Source organism: Hyperolius riggenbachi, chromosome 1 (assembly GCF_040937935.1).
Source record: "Hyperolius riggenbachi isolate aHypRig1 chromosome 1, aHypRig1.pri, whole genome shotgun sequence".
In the NCBI taxonomy this organism is placed as follows: Eukaryota; Metazoa; Chordata; class Amphibia; order Anura; family Hyperoliidae; genus Hyperolius; species Hyperolius riggenbachi.
The window spans coordinates 473,534,867-473,557,596 of NC_090646.1; the positions used below are offsets into that span (position 1 = coordinate 473,534,867).

General features: G+C 44.4%; 1 protein-coding gene and 1 long non-coding RNA gene across 2 annotated transcripts in view; one reads left to right on the forward strand and one right to left on the reverse strand.

Moving 5' to 3' along the window:
- Nucleotides 1-543: 543 nt before the first annotated feature.
- The window catches only part of LOC137554419 (uncharacterized), a 42,287-nt gene continuing 20,100 nt past the window's right edge, over nt 544-22,730 (forward strand). The window contains exon 1 of the long non-coding RNA XR_011027359.1: nt 544-807. This is a non-coding gene — a long non-coding RNA (uncharacterized lncRNA). The remainder of the gene's footprint in view (nt 808-22,730) is intronic.
- Nucleotides 5,058-6,074, reverse strand: LOC137561807 (olfactory receptor 10A7-like). Its single transcript, XM_068273166.1, has one exon. It carries the CDS (start codon nt 6,072-6,074, stop codon nt 5,058-5,060), a length of 1,017 nt encoding a protein of 338 aa, XP_068129267.1.

Sequence of the window (22,730 nt, forward strand, 5' to 3'; positions counted from 1 at the left end):
TTGGGTCTGCAGGCGATCTAATGGTGTGGGTGGGTGATCAGATTGACCACAAGGGGCAGGTTAGGGGCTGATTGATGGGTGTCAGTGACAGGGGGTGATTGATGGGTGATTGACAGGTGATCAGGGGGGATAGATGCATACAGTACACAGGGGGGGGGGGGCTGGGGAAAATCTGAGGGGTGGGGGGGTGATCAGGAGTCCCCAGGGGGCAGTTTAGGGACTAAAAAAAAATAGCGTTGACAGATAGTGACAGGGAGTGATTGATGGGTGATTAGGGGGGTGATAGGGTGCAAACAGTGGTCTGGGCAGGGCCGGATTTGTGGAAAGGCCTGGGAGGCCCGTGACTAGGGCGGAGCCAAGGAAGGGGCGGGTTCCAACCAGGCAGTCAAACTCGTGTGTGTGTCCCCAAAGCCGACCACACTGTTCCACGGAGATGAGGGATAACATTGCAGTCAGTAGCAGCTGCTCCCGCCCCCTCCCCTGCTCTGCTCTGCACACACAGAAGCATGTCTGTGTACAGCAGCGGCAGCTACAGACAGGGCAAAGAGCGGGCAGCTTTGCTAATATGACAGGAGAGGAGCATTGGCTGTATCACTGCATCCCTGCTCGCTGTCATTCTCTATAGACGAGTGTTAAGCTGCCCCACCCCCGCTGCCTCTTCCGTGCTTGTGTCTGTGTCCCGGCCAGCGAGAGGAGGTCAGCTTAGCGTTCAGGCACGATGTGGTAGTGAAAAGTGAAAAGGTCCTGGCCTCGCATCCAGCTGTGAGAGGACATTTATGATTCAGTGGAGGAGGGGACCCGGGAAGTGTAAGTTGATAAAGATTAACTCTCTCTGTGCTTGTGCTGAACTCATCAGGTTTAAAATGAGACCTAAAAACAGCAACACAAACATGATTTACATACCTAGTGCTTCTTCTTGCCCCCCATAGTGTTCTTGCCCCTCAGTTCCTTTGGACTCTATTATATAACTGGTACCCCTCTTAAAAAGTTGCAATTGGCCTGAGTCGCAGCTTGGTGCATGTAATGTCCTGTGTGCGCAATGCCTCCTCAATCATGCTCCTCAGTGGCTGTGCCCAGCGTCCCCAGCCAGTAACATGCTGTGCATGCGCGGTTCTGATTCTTTCCAAACCACACGTGAAGAACGCTCTGGGCCACGACTGCCTTGCCTAGCTTCTCGGAAGCATGATCAAGTACATTACATGCACCATAGCTGCGACTGTGGCCAATCGCAGCTTTTTAAGTGGAGCAACAGCAGATGGAGATGAGTCTAAAGGAACTGAGGGGCCAGAAACACTATAGGGGGAGAGGAGGGCGCTGGAGGAAGCCTCAGGTATGTGTCAATCGTGTTTTGTTTACTTTACGTTTTCTAGAATTGTGTGATGGTTTTACTTAATTTTAAAAACAAACAAAACTGTACTTTTGCTTATCCTCTTCCAGCCCCCCATAGTCCCTGAGAGGTCCCAAGGCATTCTCTGGGCCTCCTCCGGTTTCCCACTGGTAGCTCCATAAGTTTGGCGACTGGGACTGCAGGCGCACCTACTGCGTATGTACGGTCCCATCCATGTGTTCTTCTCTAGTATACCCTCTCTCCATCCTGGCCATTTAACCCATACTGTGGCTTCCAGTACTGGTGCCTCTGTCCTCCTACATAAGGGGTGAGAGGTGGTTCTTCTGGCTACTTATACTGCTAAGGGGGGGAATGGTTACCTATACTGGGGAAAGTGGTCTTCTGGGTACCCATACTGCTGCCTGGGACCCACTTGTTCCTTGTGGTTGTGCTCTTATCTGTGTACAAGCACAACCGTACTGGCCCAGTCCAATAACACGAAGCTGCTCGTGCACAAAGAAAAAGCCATACACAAGTGGCTTTGTGCAACTGGAAATTTGCGGCTCATACTTGCGCATGCCCAGTACAATTGTGCTTGAACACAGATGGAAGTGCAGCCTCAAAGAAGAAGAGGGTCCCGAGCAGCAGTGGTGAGGTCTGAACATGCTCAGAGGGTCCCAAAACTGGAACAGTGGGCACCAGGAGGATCTACTATAGTAAGTATCTAAGCTAATTTTTATTTTTGCTTCAGGTTCTTCACTTTAGGGGCCCTGACACACCAAAAAAACGTTTTTGCAGGTAGTTGTTTTTTAAAAATGCTTCCATAAAATTTGCATTGAAAATGCGGTAAAATCGTGGCTAAATTGCAGCGATCAGGATTTTTTGAAAAATCGCGATCTCGGCTATTTTGCTGCAGTTTTAATGTAAGTCAATACAAGCATTTTTTGAAGAAAAAAAAAAACAGCAAAACACTTTTTGGTGTGTCAGGACCCTAAGATTGTATGTTTTGAGAAAAAGTGTATGTAAGTTGGGGGAAAGGAGGGGGGGCGTGAACCTCCTATTGGTCAGGGGGGCGGCTGGTGACAGTGGGCCTTGGGCGGTAAAAAGTACAAATCCGGCCCTGGGTCTGGGGGGTGGGCAGGGGGGGTCTGAGGGGTGCTGTGGGCAATCAGGGGGCAGGGGGGGGGCAGATCAGTGTGTTTGGGTGCACACTAGGGTGGCTGCAGCCTGCCCTGGTGGTCCCTCGGACACTGGGACCTCCAGGGCAGGAGGCAGCCTGTATAATACACTTTGTAAACATTACAAAGCGTATTATACGCTTCCTATGCGGCGATCGTCAGGTTAACAACCCGCCGACGCTTCCGATTGGCCGGCGGGTTGACGTCACGGGTGGGCAGAGCCTACTCCCGGCGGATGCGCGCGCGCGATCCCCGGCAAAACAGTGTCCCAGGACCCGACGCCAATCTGCATTACGTGGTCCTGGGGCTGCCACTTTGCCGCCGCCAATGTACAGTGGGCAGTCGGCAAGTGGTTAAAAATGTCATCTGAACTAGGGCTTTTAGTAAAGAGCACTGCTGACTGTGCTGTGAGGCATACTTTCTGATTGCTTTAGCTCTATGAAGACTCATCATCAGACAGTTGAGCAGCCACTAGAGACACCGAGGCGAAGGGGGTGGGGAATTTTCTTCAGAAAATAGAAGCTGATTGTTTAGTACACTTCAGAAAGGTCATGGCAGACATGTTATCCTATAACAAGTATTTGGGCACTTACTGCTGGTAAAGTAAGAAGCTCATTAATGAGGGTAGTTGTTGTATTCCCGGTACTGCAGACTTATCTTTTATTTTTGGTTAAAAAAAAATGTAGCAAGTTTACTTTACCTATTCTCAGTCTTGCTTTCCTCTCCCACTCTTTCATATTGGAAGTACTCACTGTGGTGAACTCACACATCAGCACTGGGCATGCATGCGTTCACAATCTGGGCATGAGGAATCGCTCATGCATAAGCGAGGTCATTTTAACATGAGATACGTTGCAGGTCAACTGAACTTTGTTGCTCCATTTTTTCACGCCTACACATGCCTTTTTCTTAATTTAGTACCAGTTGATGTAAGAAAGTGACTTGGACTCAAGCCTCTGTGTACACTAGCCCTTTGGATTGTGTATAGAGTTGATACAGCTACATTTGATCCACAACCTCATTGCATTTTTCCAAACACAGCATGTTCTATTGTGCTGCATTTTGACAACTGCAGACAAATTACATGCGTTGTATATGATTGCAGCACAACTGCTGTACAAATGCAAGGCATGTGTTGCTTCCATAACAAATGCAATGCAGTGTGATCGTCCCCAAGCAAAGCAACAGTTCTTAAAAGACAACTAAAGTGAGAAGAATATGGAGGGCGCCATGTTTTATTGTTTATTTCTTTTTAAACAATACCAGTTGCCTGGCAGCCCTGCTGATCTATTTGGCTGCAGTATTGTATGAATAACACCAGAAACAAGCATGCAGCTAATCTTGTCAGATCTGACATTAATTTCAGGAACACCTGATCTGCTGCACGCTTGTTCAGGGTCTATGGCTAAAAGTATTAGAGGCAGAGGATCAGCAAGATCGCCATGCAACTGGTATTGTTTTAAAGGAAGTATATGGAGGATGCCATCATCCTCCATATACCTCTCCTATCAGTTGTCCTTTAACCACTTGCCGACTCATACCGCGCGTCGGCAAAGTGGCAGCTGCAGGACCAGCGACGCAGTTCTGCGTCGCCGGCTGCAGGCTAATTAATCAGGAAGCAGCCGCTCGCGCGAGCGGCTGCTTCCTGTCAATTCACGGCGGGAGGCTCCGTGAATAGCCTGCGGGCCGCCGATCGCGGCTCGCAGGCTAAATGTAAACACATGCGGAAATAATCCGCTTTGTTTACATTCGTACAACGCTGCTAACAGTAGCAGCGTTGTACCAGATCAGCGATCCCCGGGCAATCAGCGGCCGGGGATCGCTGTCACATGACAGGCAGGAGCCTGTTAGAGGCTGCACAGGACAGATCCGTTCCTGTGCAGCCTCCAATCTCTCGGGGAAGGGAGGGAGGAGAGGGAGGGGGGGAATTTCGCAGTGGAGGGGGGCTTTGAGGTGCCCCCCCCACGCAACACCCAGGCAGGCAGGAGCTATCAGACCCCCCCAGCACATCATCCCCCTAGTGGGGAAAAAAAGGGGGCGATCTGGTCGCTCTGCCTGCACCCTGATCTGTGCTCAGGGCTGCACAGCCCACCCAGCACAGATCAGCTAAAACAGCGCTGGTCCTTAAGGGGGGTAAAGGGTGGGTCCTCAAGTGGTTAAAGGGACCACGAGCACCTCTCATGGGCATGCCTTTAAGACTCTCACCAGTACTGCAAAGTACTTAAAGATGCATACCTATCTGTAGCTTGTGCTCTCCTCTTTCATTTGATACCTGAATCGCCAAAGAGTTTTCATTCGATGTCAATTAAAAAATCACGGCTGCTATCTTGGCTATGTTATAACTTCCGGGTCACCACTGTCTTCTCTGTTAGAGAAGTGCAACACTGAATGAAGCAGGAAGAGGAAGTGACAAGCATGGCCATTGCAAGAGGCTCCTCCAGAGGGGTCATAGCACGACTTTGTTGGAAGTCGTCTGTCTTAAAGGCATGCGCATGAGAGGTGCTCGGAGTCCCTTTAAGACTGATCTCTTAACATAAAAAACATTAAGAACTTTAAGTTTGAGGATGATTTAATGAATTGTTGTCACGAGGGTTAGCTTTTGAAGATGACTTTGTGATACCAACTTTCTTATTCAGAATTTTCTTTAGTCCCCCTTTTACATCCTGATTTCTTAAACTATATATGAGAGGATTTAATAGAGGGGTTACCACGCTATAGAGGAGAGACAATATCTTGTCATTATCTGGGGTGTCACTGGTCTTCACTTTCACATAGGTAAAGCCTCCTGTCCCAAAGAACAAAGAAACAGAGACAAAGTGTGACACACAGGTTGAGAAGACCTTTTTCCGCCCCGTACTACTGCTGATCCGCATAATAGATGCAATAATTTGACCATAGGAGTACAGTACTAGAACAAAAGGTATTGGAAGCACTAAAATACCAGTGATTGAAACAGAAATCTGATTGGCTCTCACATCAGTGCAAGCCAGCTTCAGGAGTGGCGGTATATCACAAAAAAAGTGGTTGATGACGTTTGGACCACAGAAAGGTAAAGTAAAGATGGAGGCAGTCTGGCCTAGGGAGATGAGATTGCCAGTCACCCAGGAAACAACAACCATGTTTAAGCACGTAGTTTTGCTCATGACTGAAAAATATCTTAAGGGGTTGCAGATGGCCACATAACGGTCAAATGCCATTACAGATAGGAGGAAGCACTCTGTCATTCCAAGGGTGAAGAAGCAATAAGTCTGTGCCCAGCAACCATAGAAGGGGATTGACTTCTTCTTGACCATAAACGTTTGGAGCAGCTTGGGGACTGTGACAGATATGTAGCATATTTCAAGGAACGAGAGGTTGCGAAGGAAATAATACATTGGGGTGTGAAGTACTGAGTCCAGTGTTGCCACAGTGATGATTGTGAGATTGCCCAGTATTGTGAATACATAAATCAGGATAAAAAGTGGAAAGAGAAATAGCTGAATCTTCACACTGAAATTGCTGAATCCCAGCAGGATAAATTCTTCAACGTGGGAATAGTTTGCTGATGTCTTGTCATATACGGCTCTCATCTAGAAGATATAGAGGAAACATAGTTCTGAACAGTAGAACAGTTATATGTTTTTTTAACGTTCTTATCCATTGAAAAGTTAAAAAAAAACTTTACATTGCTTGCATGGACACTGAATTATTAACATCACATTGACCATTCTTATTAGTGATCACTTTGGTTGACAGTTTGCACATGTCATTTGATGTTGGCCAGCTCCTCTTCAGCCTTTCACCAAGTTGGAATGCATTCAGCACATTGCTGTTCTGTTTTCCCGTATCATCTGTCAGCAGAAAACCTCCAGCTTGTGTTTCATCTCCCCTTTCTATAGCACATTACATGCTACTCAACAGACAGCTGAGCAACACATCTGTACAGTGATCAATGGCAAACTATTATTGGAAACCAAGACGGATCATTTTGGGCAGCTAAAGTCTATAGCTTAAAGAGAAACTCCGACCAAGAATTGAACTTTATCCCAATCAGTAGCTGATGCCCCCTTTTACATGAGAAATCTATTCCTTTTCACAAACAGACCATCAGGGGGGTCTGTATGACTGATATTGTGGTGAAACCCCTCCCACAAGAAGCTCTGAGTACCGAGGTACTTCTGGTAGTTTCCTGTCTGTGAACCTTGTTGCATTGTGGGAAATAGCTGTTTACAGCTGTTTCCAACTGCCAAAACAGCTAGCAGCAGCTACATCACCTGCCAACAGTAAAAATGTCACCATGTGATAAATGTCAGAATGTGAATCAGGGATTTAAAAGATTTTGCAATGGGCAAACACTGACTAAATCATTTATACATAATTATTGTAAAAATGAAGCACTTTTTTTTATTACATTATTTTCACTGGAGTTCCTCTTTAACACCCAAGACATTCCTAAATATGGCAGTTGTGGAGCGTATGCTCTGATTGGATGTTTTATAATGAACATAGTGTAACTTCAGTGCTTGTTTCCTTTAATAAATAACTCTCATTGAGTTACTGAAGAGCACTTGTTCCAAAATGTAGTATCTTTTCCCACATGCTATAAATAAAGCCAGGAACCAGGATGTATACCTGATATTAGTAGATGGTATTCTAATAATAACAGCAGAAAAACAGGACTAGCTAATGAGCAGCAGGCTTGGGGACACAGTGTACAATAAAATGCTCCCTGCGCGCTCTGCTGGACTCTGATTGATCAGTCCTTCTGCAGACATTATCAGAGAGGGCTGATCAGGTGTTATTTACTAACCATAGCTCCTGCAGATAGTGCATATTCTCAAGTCACTTTTATTGGGTACATAGTAACATAGTTTGGTTGAAAAAAAGACATCCTTCCATCAAGTTCAACCAGAAGGTACCTTGTCTGCATATTTTTATGAATATTATATATCAGTGTCCAGTGACTCCCTCGTGTTTTTCAGTTTACTAACTAATACGCCCATGTCAATATAACAAAATAACCCTCTGCAACCTATAAATATTCTTATTTCATTGGAGACTGAAAGAATGGCAGCCAGCAGAATATCCAATTCAGGTTACCAGGTCCCTGATGACTTATACACTGACACCTTCATGGGGTTCACCACTTCATACCTCAATCTTTCATGAATATAAAGAAACACAGGCACTCTTGCTCACGACATATACACATTTTGAATTACACAGCACAGTGGAACATGTTTTACTGAGGTATTTATGCCTCTTCTTATGACACAGTGGGGGGAAGGGGCAGCACAAAATTAAACACTTAAAGCCGTGACCAAGAATTGAACTTCATCCCAATGAGTAGCTGATACCCCCATTTACATGAGAAATCTATTCCTTTTTTCAAACGGATCATCAGGGGGCTCTGTATGGCCGATTTTGTGGTGAAACCCCTCCCACAAATGATGTCAGCACCTCACAGCACTGAGGTAGTGGCATCACACTGTGGAAACCTTGTTGCCTTGTGGAAAATAACAGCTGTTTACAACTGCCAAAAAAGCAAGCAGCATCTTTTTCCAGTGACATCACCTGCCAGCAGTAAAAATGTCACCATGTGATAAATGTCAGAATGTAAATCAGGGAGAGGAAAGATTTTACAATGGTCAAACACTGACTAAATCATTTATACATAATAATTGTAAAAACTAAGCACTTTTTTATAACATTATTTTCACTGGAGTTCCTCTTTAAGGCACAGGGGAACAGAGGTGACTCAAAGGGTGGCACTGGATGCACAGGGGTGCACAGTGATGGTACAGGGGACAGGAATGGCACAGTGTTTCAAGTTAAGTACGAACCTACAATCAATATCCAATATTAAGCCCAATACCTTAATTCACATCTACCCCCCCCCCCCCTCCTTCACACACACACACACACACACACACACACGCACGCACGCACGCGCACACACACACACACGCACGCACGCACGCACACACACACACACACACACATTCATCCTGACCAACATTTGTGCCATAATTGCCACTGAATTTTGCAAACAAATGGAAGTAAATCCAGGCTTTTGAATGTCTTTGGATTTGTCAGGTCTTTCTAAATTGGCCACATGCTGTGATAAAATAAAAGTAGAGGAAAATGTCAGATCTTTAGCTATCTATACTTTCTTTTATAGATCTTTTGTAGTTTTCCGTTTCTGCATTGTAAATAGAAAGCAGGAGAGGATTTTGGGAGGACATTATTGTAAATTACATCTACTCTTGTACACGCTGACATTACAGCAGCTATTCTCAAAAGCAGTATATACAGTATATTATAATATGAGAGGAGTGGGTCTGCAGGAGAGCTGCATTGAATTACTCTTTGTTTGCCTAGCAAGGTAAGCTTTACTGCTTGCTTTGGCTATGATTTAACTATTGGCAGTTCTTTATTTTCTGTTCAAAGGGAGAGCTTTATCTCGGATTGTTTGCACTTGTCCATTTGTAGCAAGCACATTTTATTAAAAAACCCGAACAATACTAGCAAGACAGTTTGCATAATAGCAAAGCAAATTGCAGGGATCTGCAAAAGTAAAAGTAAATGTTAAGAACAAGAATTCAAAGAAAAGACTCAATGGTGTATTGATGAAAGTCTGGTAAAATCAGGTAGATCAGTGGCCTGGATACACTGCTATTCACCTATACTCACTGGGAACCAGAACATTGCATTTCACTATGACCATCTGAGACCCGAATATTTAAGGTGTACTCGAGATGGAAGGATATAAATAAAAAATATTCATAGCTGGGGCTTCCTCCAGCCCCCTCCAAGCTGATCACTCCCTCACCATCCTCCTGTGCTGCCTGCATCCTCTGCAGTTTATCCTGGAAGGTCCTTTGGTCTGGGGTGTATGTTGCGCTTCCTTCACTGGGCCTACTGCACAGGTGCAGAACACTCCCTGCCACAGGAGCACGATGGGTCCACGCGCATGGCCGGACTGCGCCAGCGCAGACTGACCCCAAACTGAAGGACTTTCCTGGCTGAATTCCGGAGGATCCAGGTGGCGCAGGAGGACGGCGAGGGAGAGATCAGCCTGGAGGAGGCTAGAGGAAGCCCCAGGTATAAATAATTTTTTTTTATACCCTTTCCCCATCTCAGGTACACTTTAAGTCTAGCTCAGTTTATCTTTTGCACTACCTCTAGTCATATGATACTGATTATAGGATTAGTGAGCACTAGTCTTGTGCAACTCTTCTAGTGAAACAGAAATGCTTCCCACAGATTAGGCTCTTGGACTAATGTGTGGGAAGCATTTGTGAATATTGCCCATAGAGACCAGTCATTGTTGTTTAATTTACAAATGAGCATTTGAATCGGGACAAACATTTCAACAGTTATTATCGCATACACTGTGGAAGTCAAATGCGAAGACAGACTTTCTGTGTCCCTGTACACAAATTTAAAAATCTTACATAAGAACTCTATTTTTTGGACTATAAGACACACTTTTTCTCCCCCAGAAGTGAGGCAAAAAATTCACTGCATCTTATAGTCCAAATGCAGGGAGTTCCTGACTTGTGAATGCCTGCCAATACATACCTCCAACCCGCCGCAATGTCAGGGACTTCCTATACTGTGCCCATGCAGAGGAGGACACAGGGGGACAAACAGAGTACACAGGAGGACACAAAGGGGCATAGAGGAAGACACAAGGAGGACAGAGGCGGACACATGAGGGACCTAGGAGAACACAGGAGGGACAGAGGAGAAAACTGGAAGACACAAGAGGTACAAGGGGGCATGAGGTACATAGGGGGCATAATCCACAAGATGCCCCTTCACCATGGATGCACCAGGTTTAGTATATATTTTTTACCCTGGTTTCTGTCCTCTAAACCTAGGTGCGTCTTATGGTCAGGAGCGTCTTATAGTAAAAAAATACGGTACATATTTAAGAAAATAATAATTAGATATTCTACAAGTTGTAAAAAAAAAAACATACAAAAAACAAAACAGACAATATGAAGGTTATCTATAGGCCTAATGCAAGAGTTAACATTAGTGATAGGCAAGCTGCGGGGGTTAATACCGTTTATAGGATTACCAAAGGGTTTAAGTGGTCCCTTGCAATGTACTACAGCATACTGTATTGTAAGTGAAACCACACTATGCATTCTAATTTCCTTCACACTGCCACATAGTGGAATACCGTGTTCTTTACTTGACCCAACTCAACCATGTTTCATCTCTGCCTGTCCAAGGTCATGGCTCTACTTGCAATTGCACCCACCAAACCTCCCTCTACCTGCCTATGACAATGTCCCACCTACCTCAACCTGGGCCATGGGAACAATGCAAAGGTCAGGAAGCTGTTACAGAGGCTATGAAGTTGATGGTTAGATCCTCATTGGTTTTTGGAAATTGCCAGGGGCTGCCAGATAGCAGCGTCACTGATAGCAGCCATTGCTGCAATTTTACTACCTATTTAGAACATAGTGACCAAATACAGGGTCACAAAATATTTGCAGAAGAATTTTGCATAGAAAAACAATGTAAGATTGTGCAATCATATGCACCTAACAAGTAAAAACAATTCTGGAACATCTTATTTATGAGAGGTACATCATTTTTTAAAGTGTAATGCAAAGGTTGTAATGTCAAGCATACGCGTATGTTAAAACCACTATTATGCTAGTCATATTAGCTCAGATTTTGCTTCAGATGTGAGGTCGGCTCAACAAAATTTGCCAACAAGCTTATGGTATGAGGGCAACACTTAGGTCTGGGACCCACTTGCAATTGCAATTTGCAATCGCTCAGCGTTTTTGCTAGTGTTTTGTAAAGCAATTTCAGCAGAATTTTGTAGCAATTTTATTTTAGTGCTAGCAATTGCAAAAGTGATTGCGATTAGTGATTTCATTTTTTATTTTTTGGGGGTGGTTTGGGTAGTAAAATAGCTGCAAAATTGCTTTTGCACAGCCATTGCAAAGCAATTTTGCAGCATTCCTATCCTATTGAAACGCAATCGCAAAAATGCTTCAGGCAAAGCGATTGCGATTTAGCTAAAACACAGTTGTTTCAGTGGGCTCACCTCCATCCATTTTCATTGGCATAGCAAATTTCTGAATCGCTGGTGATTCTTAGAAAGCAAAAATTGCTGCTGAAATTGCTCTAGTGGGTCCCAGTCCTGGGTTGAAGAGGTTGGAAGATCGGCACCGGATGCAGCTGGCAAAGTCCCAGTCCTAGGTGTCAGTTAGACCCACATGCAACTGTTAGGTTAAGATGATCTTACAAAGGAGAATTTGTGCGTATTTGTTTAGCATTGGCTTTTTGCAATGATAAGGTTATTGTTTAGCTAATTGCAAGGACTAAGGCTATCATCACACTGAAACTAAACCCAAACAGTTTTCTAAGCAAATATCAGTATATAGAAGCAAAGAATACCTCTTTCATAGGCCAGCTATTCTTGACACTGCAGCAGAGCTTGCTTCCTCTCCTCTATGGATTCAGCTGGTTAAAAGTCAATCAGGTTTGACCACGTGACACCCCAAGGAAGAGGATCAGTAGGTGTCACATTACCTTTCCCAGTATTCCTGCATTACGGTAGACAACTAAGTAACTGCATTATGGGGTGTAACTAGTAGTTCACAAGAAATGAGATGATCAGAAATTATACAAAATATAGTAGAGGTTACATCAGGGCTGGTTCTAGTAACAATGGGGCTCTCAGGCAAAATGAATCCCCCTACAGACAACTCCTGACCGAAAAGCAGCATTAGGGACCCTCTGCTGCTGCCAAATTTCCCTGCAAAGCCCCCGAGCAAGCTGCCCCCCCCCCCCCCCATCATCAGTAACTGAGCTCCTTGGGGCCCCTGCAGTGTCTTTGGCAGCGTAGTGTCTCACCTATCCTAGCAAGCGTGCTCCTTTGTCTGTCCGTGGCTCCATGCACTCCCCCAACTTTATCTTTGCAGGGGCGCCTCTCCTCTGTGACCTGGTGCATTTTATATGTCGCCGGGTCACAGAGAGGCTCCTGTGCAAGACTGAAGTCAGGGAGTGTATGGAGCCATGGACTGACAGAGGAGCACACCTGCTGGGACAAGCGAGACATCACTCTGCCGAGTGCGTATTAAAATTCATTATTATTAAATATTTGAATTTGCCTTCATTGAGATAAGCCACCTCACCTTTATTCTATTTTAGCTGATTTTGATGCAGTTTTATCCTATTCTAGAAGCCTCTCCCCCCCCCCCCCGTTGTGCTATACAACCCCCTTCGGGAGGGGCAGTCTAGTTGGTTATGGCGTGTTGATGCCACCTCGTAGCCATCTAGGCTCCTTTTCTACCAAGAGAGCGACTGAGTGCAGTGTACTGGAAACCCGAGAGTTTGTGCATCCTCACCTGCCTGCAGTGGTTGGTTGCCTGTCTGCAACCTTCCTTTGTGAGTACCATCATTCACCTGCTCTATTTCACATTATTTCAACGTACTGCACCAGTAGGGCTCCCATTGTCTCTGTGTTTTTTGCTTTTCTCCAGGGTGCCTGCTTATCTCCCTAACAACCCATTACTCTGCCAAAGACGTTGCAGGAGCACAGTTAAGTTGGGGGGGGGGGGGGGGACATTTGGAGCCCCTACTACAGGCTCTTTGGCCCCGGGGAAATTGGTTCCTTTGCCTCTGTGTGATGATGATGCCAGCAATTGTATCATAAATAGCCTGAATTACTGGTAGTATAAGTATAATAGTGAGTAAATACTTTACACTTTGTCATAATTACCGCAGTATTCTTATGTATTATACAGTATAGTACTGGCATTTTCCACAGCACGTTACATATATACAGTCATGTCATCATTAACTGTAACTCAGGGGAGCTCAGAGTTTAATACCTATCATGTCTTATATACCTATCATCGGGAAACACATACAGTACAAACACCATGCAGATCATGTTCTGGCCCACATGTTTTTGTACCCTAACACTGCAAGGCAAGAATGCCATGTACTACTTCACTGTTATTTTACATGAATACTAAAGTATGACCTGTACCCAAGCTGAGTCATGGTCTGACTTGTATCCCCTTATATTGGGAAGTGCTGAAATGCTGGAAATCCCAAAAGACTCTTTTACAAACCAGTAACTGTAGAGCTTCTCTTATCATGGAAAACAACTGGTGTATTAGAATAGGAAGATTAAATTGAGAGAAAATAGCTTTATTCACTGCTTATCACAACTCACAAAATTTCAGTTAGAAAATTCAGTTTCATTTGTTTTATTGACCACCATAGTACAAACTGTAACACAAACATTGAAAAAACTGTTACATTTAAAACACATACTGTACATATAAAAGGTACATTTGTCCCAGTGTAAAATGAGCTATAAATTACTTTTTCCATAGGTTGCTGTCAATTACAGTAGATAGTACAAATGTGACAGGTTTTAGACAAGCCCATCGCCTCATGGGGGATTCTAAGGATTTTATCTATTTTCAAAAGCACTTACTGAACAGCAGTTGTTCAGTCCAACTGCCAGAATAGTGTGCAGCGAGTAGGGAGGCATCTTTGTATAGATCTTTTCCAGGCAGTGCTTTTGTAAAAAATTAAGGTAACACTCAGAATCCCCCGTGAGGACATAGATCTATCAGATTTGTACAACCTACTCTAAGGCCTCTTTCACAGTGCGACGTTAAAGTCGCACGTTAAAACAACATTTAACGCAGAATAACTCACTGCAATGAAAAATCAATGCCCCATTCACAGTGCACACATTGCGTTGGTGTCTAACGCTGCACGGTAAGTGAAAGTACTGCATGCAGTGCGTTATACACATTATTAGCTGCGTTGGACTGTTTGCACATGCTCAGTAATGACTTTCATTGCCTGTATGCTCTACTGTATGCGACCGTAACGGGGCATTAAGTTGCGGTGTGACTTTTTTGGGGCATTGTGTTGTGATTTGCGTTGAAACTTTAACGTCGCATCAAAACGCAAAGTCCTACTGTGAAAGAGGCCTAAAGGACAGTGACATAGAAAAAAGTAATTCATAGTGCTTTTACTTTTACTCTGAGACAAATGTACATCTTATTTTCATGTATTTTCAATGTTACATTTTTTTTTTCTGATACTGATCCTTTAACAGCCAGTAAATCTCTGTACACAGCTGAAAGCCTGTCAGTTACTACAATGAAGTAATACCTGTGCAGTGGAACAGACGAGAGGTGGCCACACACGATACAATAAAATGATCAGATTTTACAGCAATTCGATAAAAACGATTGGATCTTCTGAAAAAATCAAAAGCTTTTTTCTCATTCGACTGAGAAATCCGATCGGATTTCCCGTTTTCTTCGATTTTTATCGATCTGGAATGCCAGATATTTTTCTTCAACCTTTCTAAAGATTGTATGGTGTGTGATAGATTGTCAATTTATTAATATACACACCCCAGCAATTTTGTCAGAGTTTCCAATGATTTTTATCATAACTGGAGAAAGATTGGTGTGTGGTACATTGGTCAGATTTTTGAAATGTTACACTCAGTCAGAAAAATTGATTGCAATTCTTAAATTGAACAGATATTAAAAAATTGTATGGTGTGTTGCCACCTTAAGTGAGGAGGGGGATCCCTGTCCCTAGAAGTGTCCCTGCTAACAGATGATGAATGGCCACATGTTGAAAAGTGGCATGTCTATTCTAAGCATTTAATTTTAACAAAGTAAAGTGTACAGTGGCTTGCAAAAGTATTCGGCCCCCTTGAAGTTTTCCACATTTTGTCACATTACTGCCACAACCATGAATCAATTTTATTGGAATTCCACGTGAAAGACCAATACAAAGTGGTGTACACCTGAGAAGTGGAACGAAAATCATACATGATTCCAAACATTTTTTACAAATAAATAACTGCAAAGTGGGGTGTGTGTAATTATTCAAATTTTTCGATTGGATTTAGATCTGGACTTTGACTGGGCCATTCTAACACATGGATATGTTTTTTTTTTAAACCATTCCATTGTTGCCCTGGCTTTATGTTTAGGGTCGTTGTCCTGCTGGAAGGTGAACATCCGCCCCAGTCTCAAGTCTTTTGCAGACTCCAAGAGGTTTTCTTCCAAGTTTGCCCTGTATTTGGCTCCATCCATCTTCCCATCAACTCTGACCAGCTTCCCTGTCCCTGCTGAAGAGATGCACCCCCCGAGCATGATGCTGCCACCCAGGGGTCTAGTCCTGGGAAAAGAAGTGAGTGGACTCACCTGGAGAACCTCTGCGGCGCGCCAAAAAATGGGCGTGGTCAAGCACACCGTGGGCGTGGTCATGGGTGGGGCCAAATATACATGACCTTAGCAGTGATGTAAAAGGTCTGCCAAGTAAGTTTGAGCTCTGCCGTAGTGTAGCCCCCAAAAATTGATGTAATCTGACAGCATTTCACCAAAAAGACACATAATCTGGTAGAAGTTCCTCCAAAATACAGATAATATGGAAGTGGTTCCCCCAAAATAGACAATGTGGCAGCAGCAGTTCCACCAACATACACATAATTTGGAAGCAGTTCCCCAAAATACGCGAAACCTGACAGCGGATCACCCAAAATACACGTAACACCCAAAAGACATAATCTGGCAGTAGTGGTCCCCCAAACATACACAATCTGGCAGCAGTTCCCCAAAATACACGTAATCTGGCAGCAGCCGTTCCCCTAACATACACATAATCTGGCAGCTGTTCCCCAAAATACATAACAGCGATTCCACAAAAATGCAGATAATCTGACAGCAGTTCCCCCAAAATAGGTAACCCCAGGTAGCCAGGTCTATAGGTGTCCCCAGTATAAGCAGCCATGAGTATAGTAGTCCCCAGTATATGTAGCCAGAGGTATAGTTGCCTAGTATATGTAGCCAGGGGTATATGTGCCCAGTATATGTAGCCAGTGGGATATGTCCCCAGTATATGTAGGCAGGGGTATATGTCCCCAGTATATGTAGGCAGGGGTATGTCCCCAGTATATGTAGGCAGGTGTATATGTCCCCAGTATATGTAGGCAGGTGTATATGTCCCCAGTATATGTAGGCAGGTGTATATGTCCCCAGTATATGTAGGCAGGGGTATATATGCCCAGTATATGTAGGCAGGTGTATATGTCCCCAGTATATGTAGGCAGGGGTATATATTCCCTATTTTTGATGTACTTTGAGGTGCACCTCATTCAATCGCCAGGGGGTTGTTCTGTATGATATGCTGAATGGATGTATGTAGTGAGTACCCCATTAGTAGTTATAGGGCAGTTTAGGGATTGAGGTCTGGGCAATTTTAAAGATTTTTTGTATGTTATTTGATACTATTAAAATTTATACAATATTTGATAAAAGTTCTTGTATGTGTATTTTTGGTATGGACCATCCACCCTATGTTTCCTTCCTTTAAAGTTTTTCTCTATATTCCCAGTATATGTAGGCAGGGGTATGTCCCCAGTATATGTAGGCAGGTGTATATGTTCCCAGTATATGTAGGCAGGTGTATATGTCCCCAGTATATGTAGGCAGGGGTATATGTCCCCAGTATATGTAGGCAGGGGTATATGTCCCCAGTATATGAAGGCAGGGGTATGTCCCCAGTATATGTAGGCAGGTGTATATGTCCCCAGTATATGTAGGCAGGTGTATATGTCCCCAGTATATGTAGGCAGGGGTATGTCCCCAGTATATGTAGGCAGGTGTATATGTCCCTAGTATATGTAGGCAGGTGTATATGTCCCCAGTATATGTAGGCAGGGGTATATGTGCCCAGTATATGTAGCCAGTGGGATATGTCCCCAGTATATGTAGGCAGGGGTATATGTCCCCAGTATATGTAGGCAGGGGTATATGTCCCCAGTATATGTAGGCAGGGGTATATGTCCCCAGTATATGTAGGCAGATGTATATGTCCCAAGTATATGTAGGCAGGGGTATATATGCCCAGTATATGTAGGCAGGTGTATATGTCCCCAGTATATGTAGGCAGGTGTATATGTCCCCAGTATATGTAGGCAGGTGTATATGTCCCCAGTATATGTAGGCAGAGGTATATGTGCCCAGTATATGTAGCCAGTGGGATATGTCCCCAGTATATGTAGGCAGGGGTATATGTCCCCAGTATATGTAGGCAGGGGTATATGTTCCCAGTATATGTAGGCAGGGGTATATGTCCCCAGTATATGTAGGCAGGTGTATATGTCCCCAGTATATGTAGGCAGGGGTATATATGCCCAGTATATGTATGCAGGTGTATATGTCCCCAGTATATGTAGGCAGGTGTATATGTCCCCAGTATATGTAGGCAGGTGTATATGTCCCCAGTATATGTAGGCAGGTGTATATGTCCCCAGTATATGTAGGCAGGTGTATATGTGCCCAGGTAGCCAGGTGTGCCCCCAGCCCCCCACCCGGAGGGAGCAGAGCAGGGAAGGCGAGCTATAGGGACAGCGGGGATGGGCGGACATCTCCCCCCCATCCCTCACCTTTGTGCTCCCCTTCCTGCCTCTCCCCTCCGGCGTTTTTAAGTGTCGGCCCGGCGGCGAAAGTGGGCAGAGACTTCCTGCGTTCCAGTCGCATGGGACGCTCCGCTCTGTGTGCGGCTAGAAGACCAGACTAGCCGCACACAGAGCGGAGCGTCCCATGCGACTGGAACGCAGGAAGTCTCCGCCCACTTTTGCCGTCGGCCCGACACTTAAAAACGCTGGAGGGGAGAGGCAGGAAGGGGAGCACAAAGGTGAGGGATGGGGGGGGGAGTTGTCCGCCCATCCCCACTGTCCCTATAGCTCGCCTTCCCTGCTCTGCCCCCCTCCACACAAGCCAGGGTGAACGGCGTTCACTTTGAAGAAAAAGTGGGTGGACGCCGTTCACCCGCGTTCACGCAGGACTCGACCCCTGCTGCCACCACCATATTTGACAGTGGGGATGGTGTGTTCAGAGTGAAGTGCAGTGTTAGTTTTCCGCCACACATAGCGTTTTGCATTTCGGCCAGAAAGTTCAGTTTTGGTCTCATCTGACCAGAGCACCTTCTTCCACATTTTGCTGTGTTCCCCACATGGCTTGTGGAAAACTGCAAACAGGTCTTCTTATGCTTTTCTGTTAACAATGGCTTTCTTCTTGCCACTCTTCCATAAAGGCCAATTTTGAGCAGTGCATGACTAATAGTTGTCCTATAGACAGATTCCCCCACCTGAGCTGTAGATCTCTGCAGTTCGTCCAGAGTCACAATGGGCCTCTTGACTGCATTTCTAATCAGTGCTCTCCTTGTTCGGACTGTGAGTTTAGGTGGACGGCCTTGTCTTGGTAGGTTTACAGTTGTGCCATACTCCTTCCATTTCTGAATGATCGCTTGAACAGTGCTCCGTGGGATGTTCAAGGCTTTGGACAGCGTTTTGTAGCCTAAGCCTGCTTTAAATTTCTCAATAACTTTATCCCTGACCTGTCTGGTGTGTTCTTTGGACATCATGGTGTTGTTGCACCCAATATTATCTTAGACAACCTCTGAGGTCGTCACAGAGCAGCTGTATTTGTACTGCCATTAGATTACACACAGGTGCACTCTATTTAGCCATTAGCACTCATCAGGCAATGTCTATGGGCAACTGACTGCACTCAGACCAAAGGGGTCCGAATAATTACGCACACCCCACTTTGCAGTTATTGATTTGTAAAAAAAATGTTTGGAATCATGTATGATTTTCGTTCCACTTCTCACATGTACACCACTTTGTATTTGTCTTTCATGTGGAATTCCAAGAAAATTGATTCATGTTTGTGGCAGTAATGTGACAAAATAACAATAACAATAACAATAATATTTATATAGCGCTTTTCTCCCTGGGGACTCAAAGCGCTGTGACCCTGCATTATGCAGTCTCAAAGGCTAGGGAAAAGAGGTGAGTTTTTAGCCTTTTTTTAAAGCTGTCCAGAGAAGGAGCCTCTCGTACTGATTGTGGAAGTGAGTTCCATAGAGTAGGGGCTGCATAGGAAAAGGCACGAGCACCAAATGTTAAGTGTATCCTGGGAATAACCAGGTTCATCTTGTTGGCAGAGCGGAGGGTGCGTGGAGGGGCATAAAGTTCCAATAGATCCGCTATGTATTTGGGTCCCATGTGGTGTAGAGCCTTGAATGTCAGCAGGCAGATCTTAAAATTGATTCTCCATTTTACTGGCAACCAGTGAAGAGTTTGCAGTACTGGGGTGATGTGTGAGCTGCGGGGGGCATTGGCTAGGAGTCTGGCTGCAGCATTCTGTACTAGCTGTAAGGGGCACAGAACCTTATCTGTAGATCCGATTAACAGGGCGTTGCAGTAGTCTAGGCGGGAGGATACAAATGCGTGAACCAGGGCAGGTAGGTCTTCAGCTGGGATAAGGTGTTTTATTTTCGCTATATTTCTTAGATGGAAGAAGGAAGACTTGACGACAGCTGATACCTGCTGTCTGAGTTTTAGATTTCCATCCAGGATCACCCCAAGGTTTCGCACAGAGTCTTTATACTGCACAGTATCTCCCCCAATTGCTAGTTTGAGGTGGTGAGCGTTTTGAACTTTATCCATCATGTGTGGACCACTTACCACCAACACCTCTGTTTTGTCAGAGTTCAGCCTCAGCCAGCTGGTGTTCATCCAATTTTGTAAATCCACTAGACACGCATTTATGGATGCTGATGGGTCTTGGGTTCCAGGCTTGAAGGACAGATACAGTTGTGTGTCATCTGCATAACAATGGTATCCTAAACCATAGTTCTGGATTATTTTGCCCAGTGGGAGCATGTAGACTGCAAAGAGTAATGGTGATAGTACAGAACCCTGTGGAACTCCATAGGCAAGTGGCACTGGATTAGAGTAGTGTGTGCCCAGACATACTTGCTGTGTCCTGCCAGACAGGAAGGTCTGAAACCAGCTAAGAACAGTACCCCTTAGGCCACAGTAATTCTTCAGTCGCTGGATTAGTATTTCATGGTCCACAGTATCAAATGCTGCTGACAAGTCAAGAAGAATCAGAATTGAGCAATCACCCTTGTCCCTTGCAGTAAGTAGATCATTCATTACTCGGACTAATGCTGTTTCAGTGCTGTGCCTTTTCCTGAATCCTGACTGAAAAGTATCAAAGATGTTGTTATCTGGAAAACTTCAAGGGGGCCGAATACTTTTGCAAGCCACAGTATAATGAATTTGTACCTGTTAAATGGATGAGTGTATGGCTGCTAGCGGAATGTCAAAATTTACCATTGGTGCTCCTTTAAATGTGCTCAAGTTCTTTGTGAACTACATTAATAGTTTATACTTCTAGGTGAAATCAGGCAACAATTAGTAAAAGGGGTAGAATTATAAATGTTACCTGTTATGGTGGCCATACATGGTAGAATTTTTTCATTTTTTTTCGATTAGATCATTTTGTTTGATTATTCTGTTCGAATATAAAGATTTTGCCAACATGTCCGATCGTTTTTTTATTGAAAAAATGGGATAATCGTTCATTTTTTGGGGTAAAAAGATTATTTTCGATTCCATCGTTTTGGTCGAATAAACAGGAAAATCGAACATTTTTATTGTACCGTGTATGTATATTTATATTGCTCCTGTTTATTTCATTGTTTTTAGATTCAAACTATTGAAGTAGCAGTTGTGCAGCTACAATTATGTGCACATTCTGTCAGTGAAAACTGCAGGGGCGTAGCAATAGGGGTTGCAGAGGTTGCGACCGCATCGGGGCCCTTGGGCCATAGGGACCCCAATGGGCCCTCCCTCGACTACAGTATTAGCTCTCTATTGGTCCTGTGCTCATAATAATCACTTCTATAGATATTTTGAATAGTGGTAATTATTAACAAGCTGTTCCCCATCCCCTTCTTGTACCTCTGACACTGTAGTTGCCATTGGCAGGTTTTGGTCCGCCGTACCAATTGTTATGTATAGAGTGCATGGGGGGCCCCAATGTAAAACTTGCATCTGGGCCCACAGCCCCTTAGCTACACCACTGGAAAGCTGGGTTGTTATGTACTTGTTAAAGATGATTTACTGCAGTGAGTTTGAAAATACAGCTGCCAGTGTACAAACTCTATTTCACTCATCTTTCAATAATATGTGAGTGCTGTATGTGATACTCTTTTACTTGCACTAGCAGCGATTTCTTCAGAGATTAGGTTTAGGGACAACCGATTCATGCTTTGCCAACAGCTGATTTACCTCACAGCTCTTTCACAATAAGTTAGAAAGCATATGAAAGTGAATCTTTTAAAGGGAAGGTCCAAGCAAAAAAAAAAAATGAGTTTCACTTACCTGGGGCTTCTACCAGCCCCATGTAGCCATCCTGTGCCCTCGTAATCACTCACTGCTGCTCCAGTCCCCCGCTGGCAGCTTGCCGACCTCGGAGGTCAGGGCCGCATTGCATACATTTTTACGCATTCCAGCTAGTGCAGGAACAAAAATGTATGCGTTGCACCACTAACGCGTAAAAATGTATATGTTAATGTTCCTGCACTAGCGGGAATGCGTAAAAATGTACACAATGCGGCCCTGACCTCCGAGGTCAGAAAGCTGCCAGCGGGGGACTGGAGCAGCAGTGAGTGACTATGAGGGCACAGGATGGCTACATGGGGCTGGTAGAAGCCCCAGGTAAGTTAAACTCATTTTTTTTTTTTGCTTGGACCTTCCCTTTAAGAAGTGAAAAAAAAGAGTATCACTTACAGTACGCAATCTTTTTTTTATGCTTCTAACGCAGTAACAGTTTCCCAAATCATTTCTGCATTTCAGAATGACACGGACAAGGGTTGCAAATTTACAAACTCTAAAAAAAAAAATCAGAACTGGTCTGCCAGGTCACTTCTATTCTCTGTTGCTCTCCAGCCATAGTAAATCAGCTCCTGTGTCACAGTTGCAAGTATGATAATAAACTGCTGGAGTGAATGTAAAATAAACTGCAGGGCATAAGCGACAACAGCCTTGAGGCTCCTGACTTCACAGTGTTGTATCCAGAACACTCTCACCTCTGCCACAAGATTGGTGGGGGTTGTCAGCCTCCCACAGAGGCTAAACAAAGACACTGCAGCTTAAAAAGAGTAGCTTCTGTCTTCAACCTGCGTCCCTTTCCTACAGGGACATCTTGTTTTCCCAAGACATGTTGTTAAAGTATCTCCAGCTGTTACTTTCTTTGCTTAAGCTTCCTCTAAATTTGGACTTGAGTTTAAGTTCAACAGTTATTTCTTGGTAAAATTCTGGCAATGGAATATAAACTTTTAAAGTAAACTTTATAGAA

Excerpts from the sequence above, each read along its gene's own strand:
- LOC137561807 (XM_068273166.1), bottom strand. The coding sequence starts at position 6,074 with ATGAGAGCCGTATATGACAAGACATCAGCAAACTATTCCCACGTTGAA.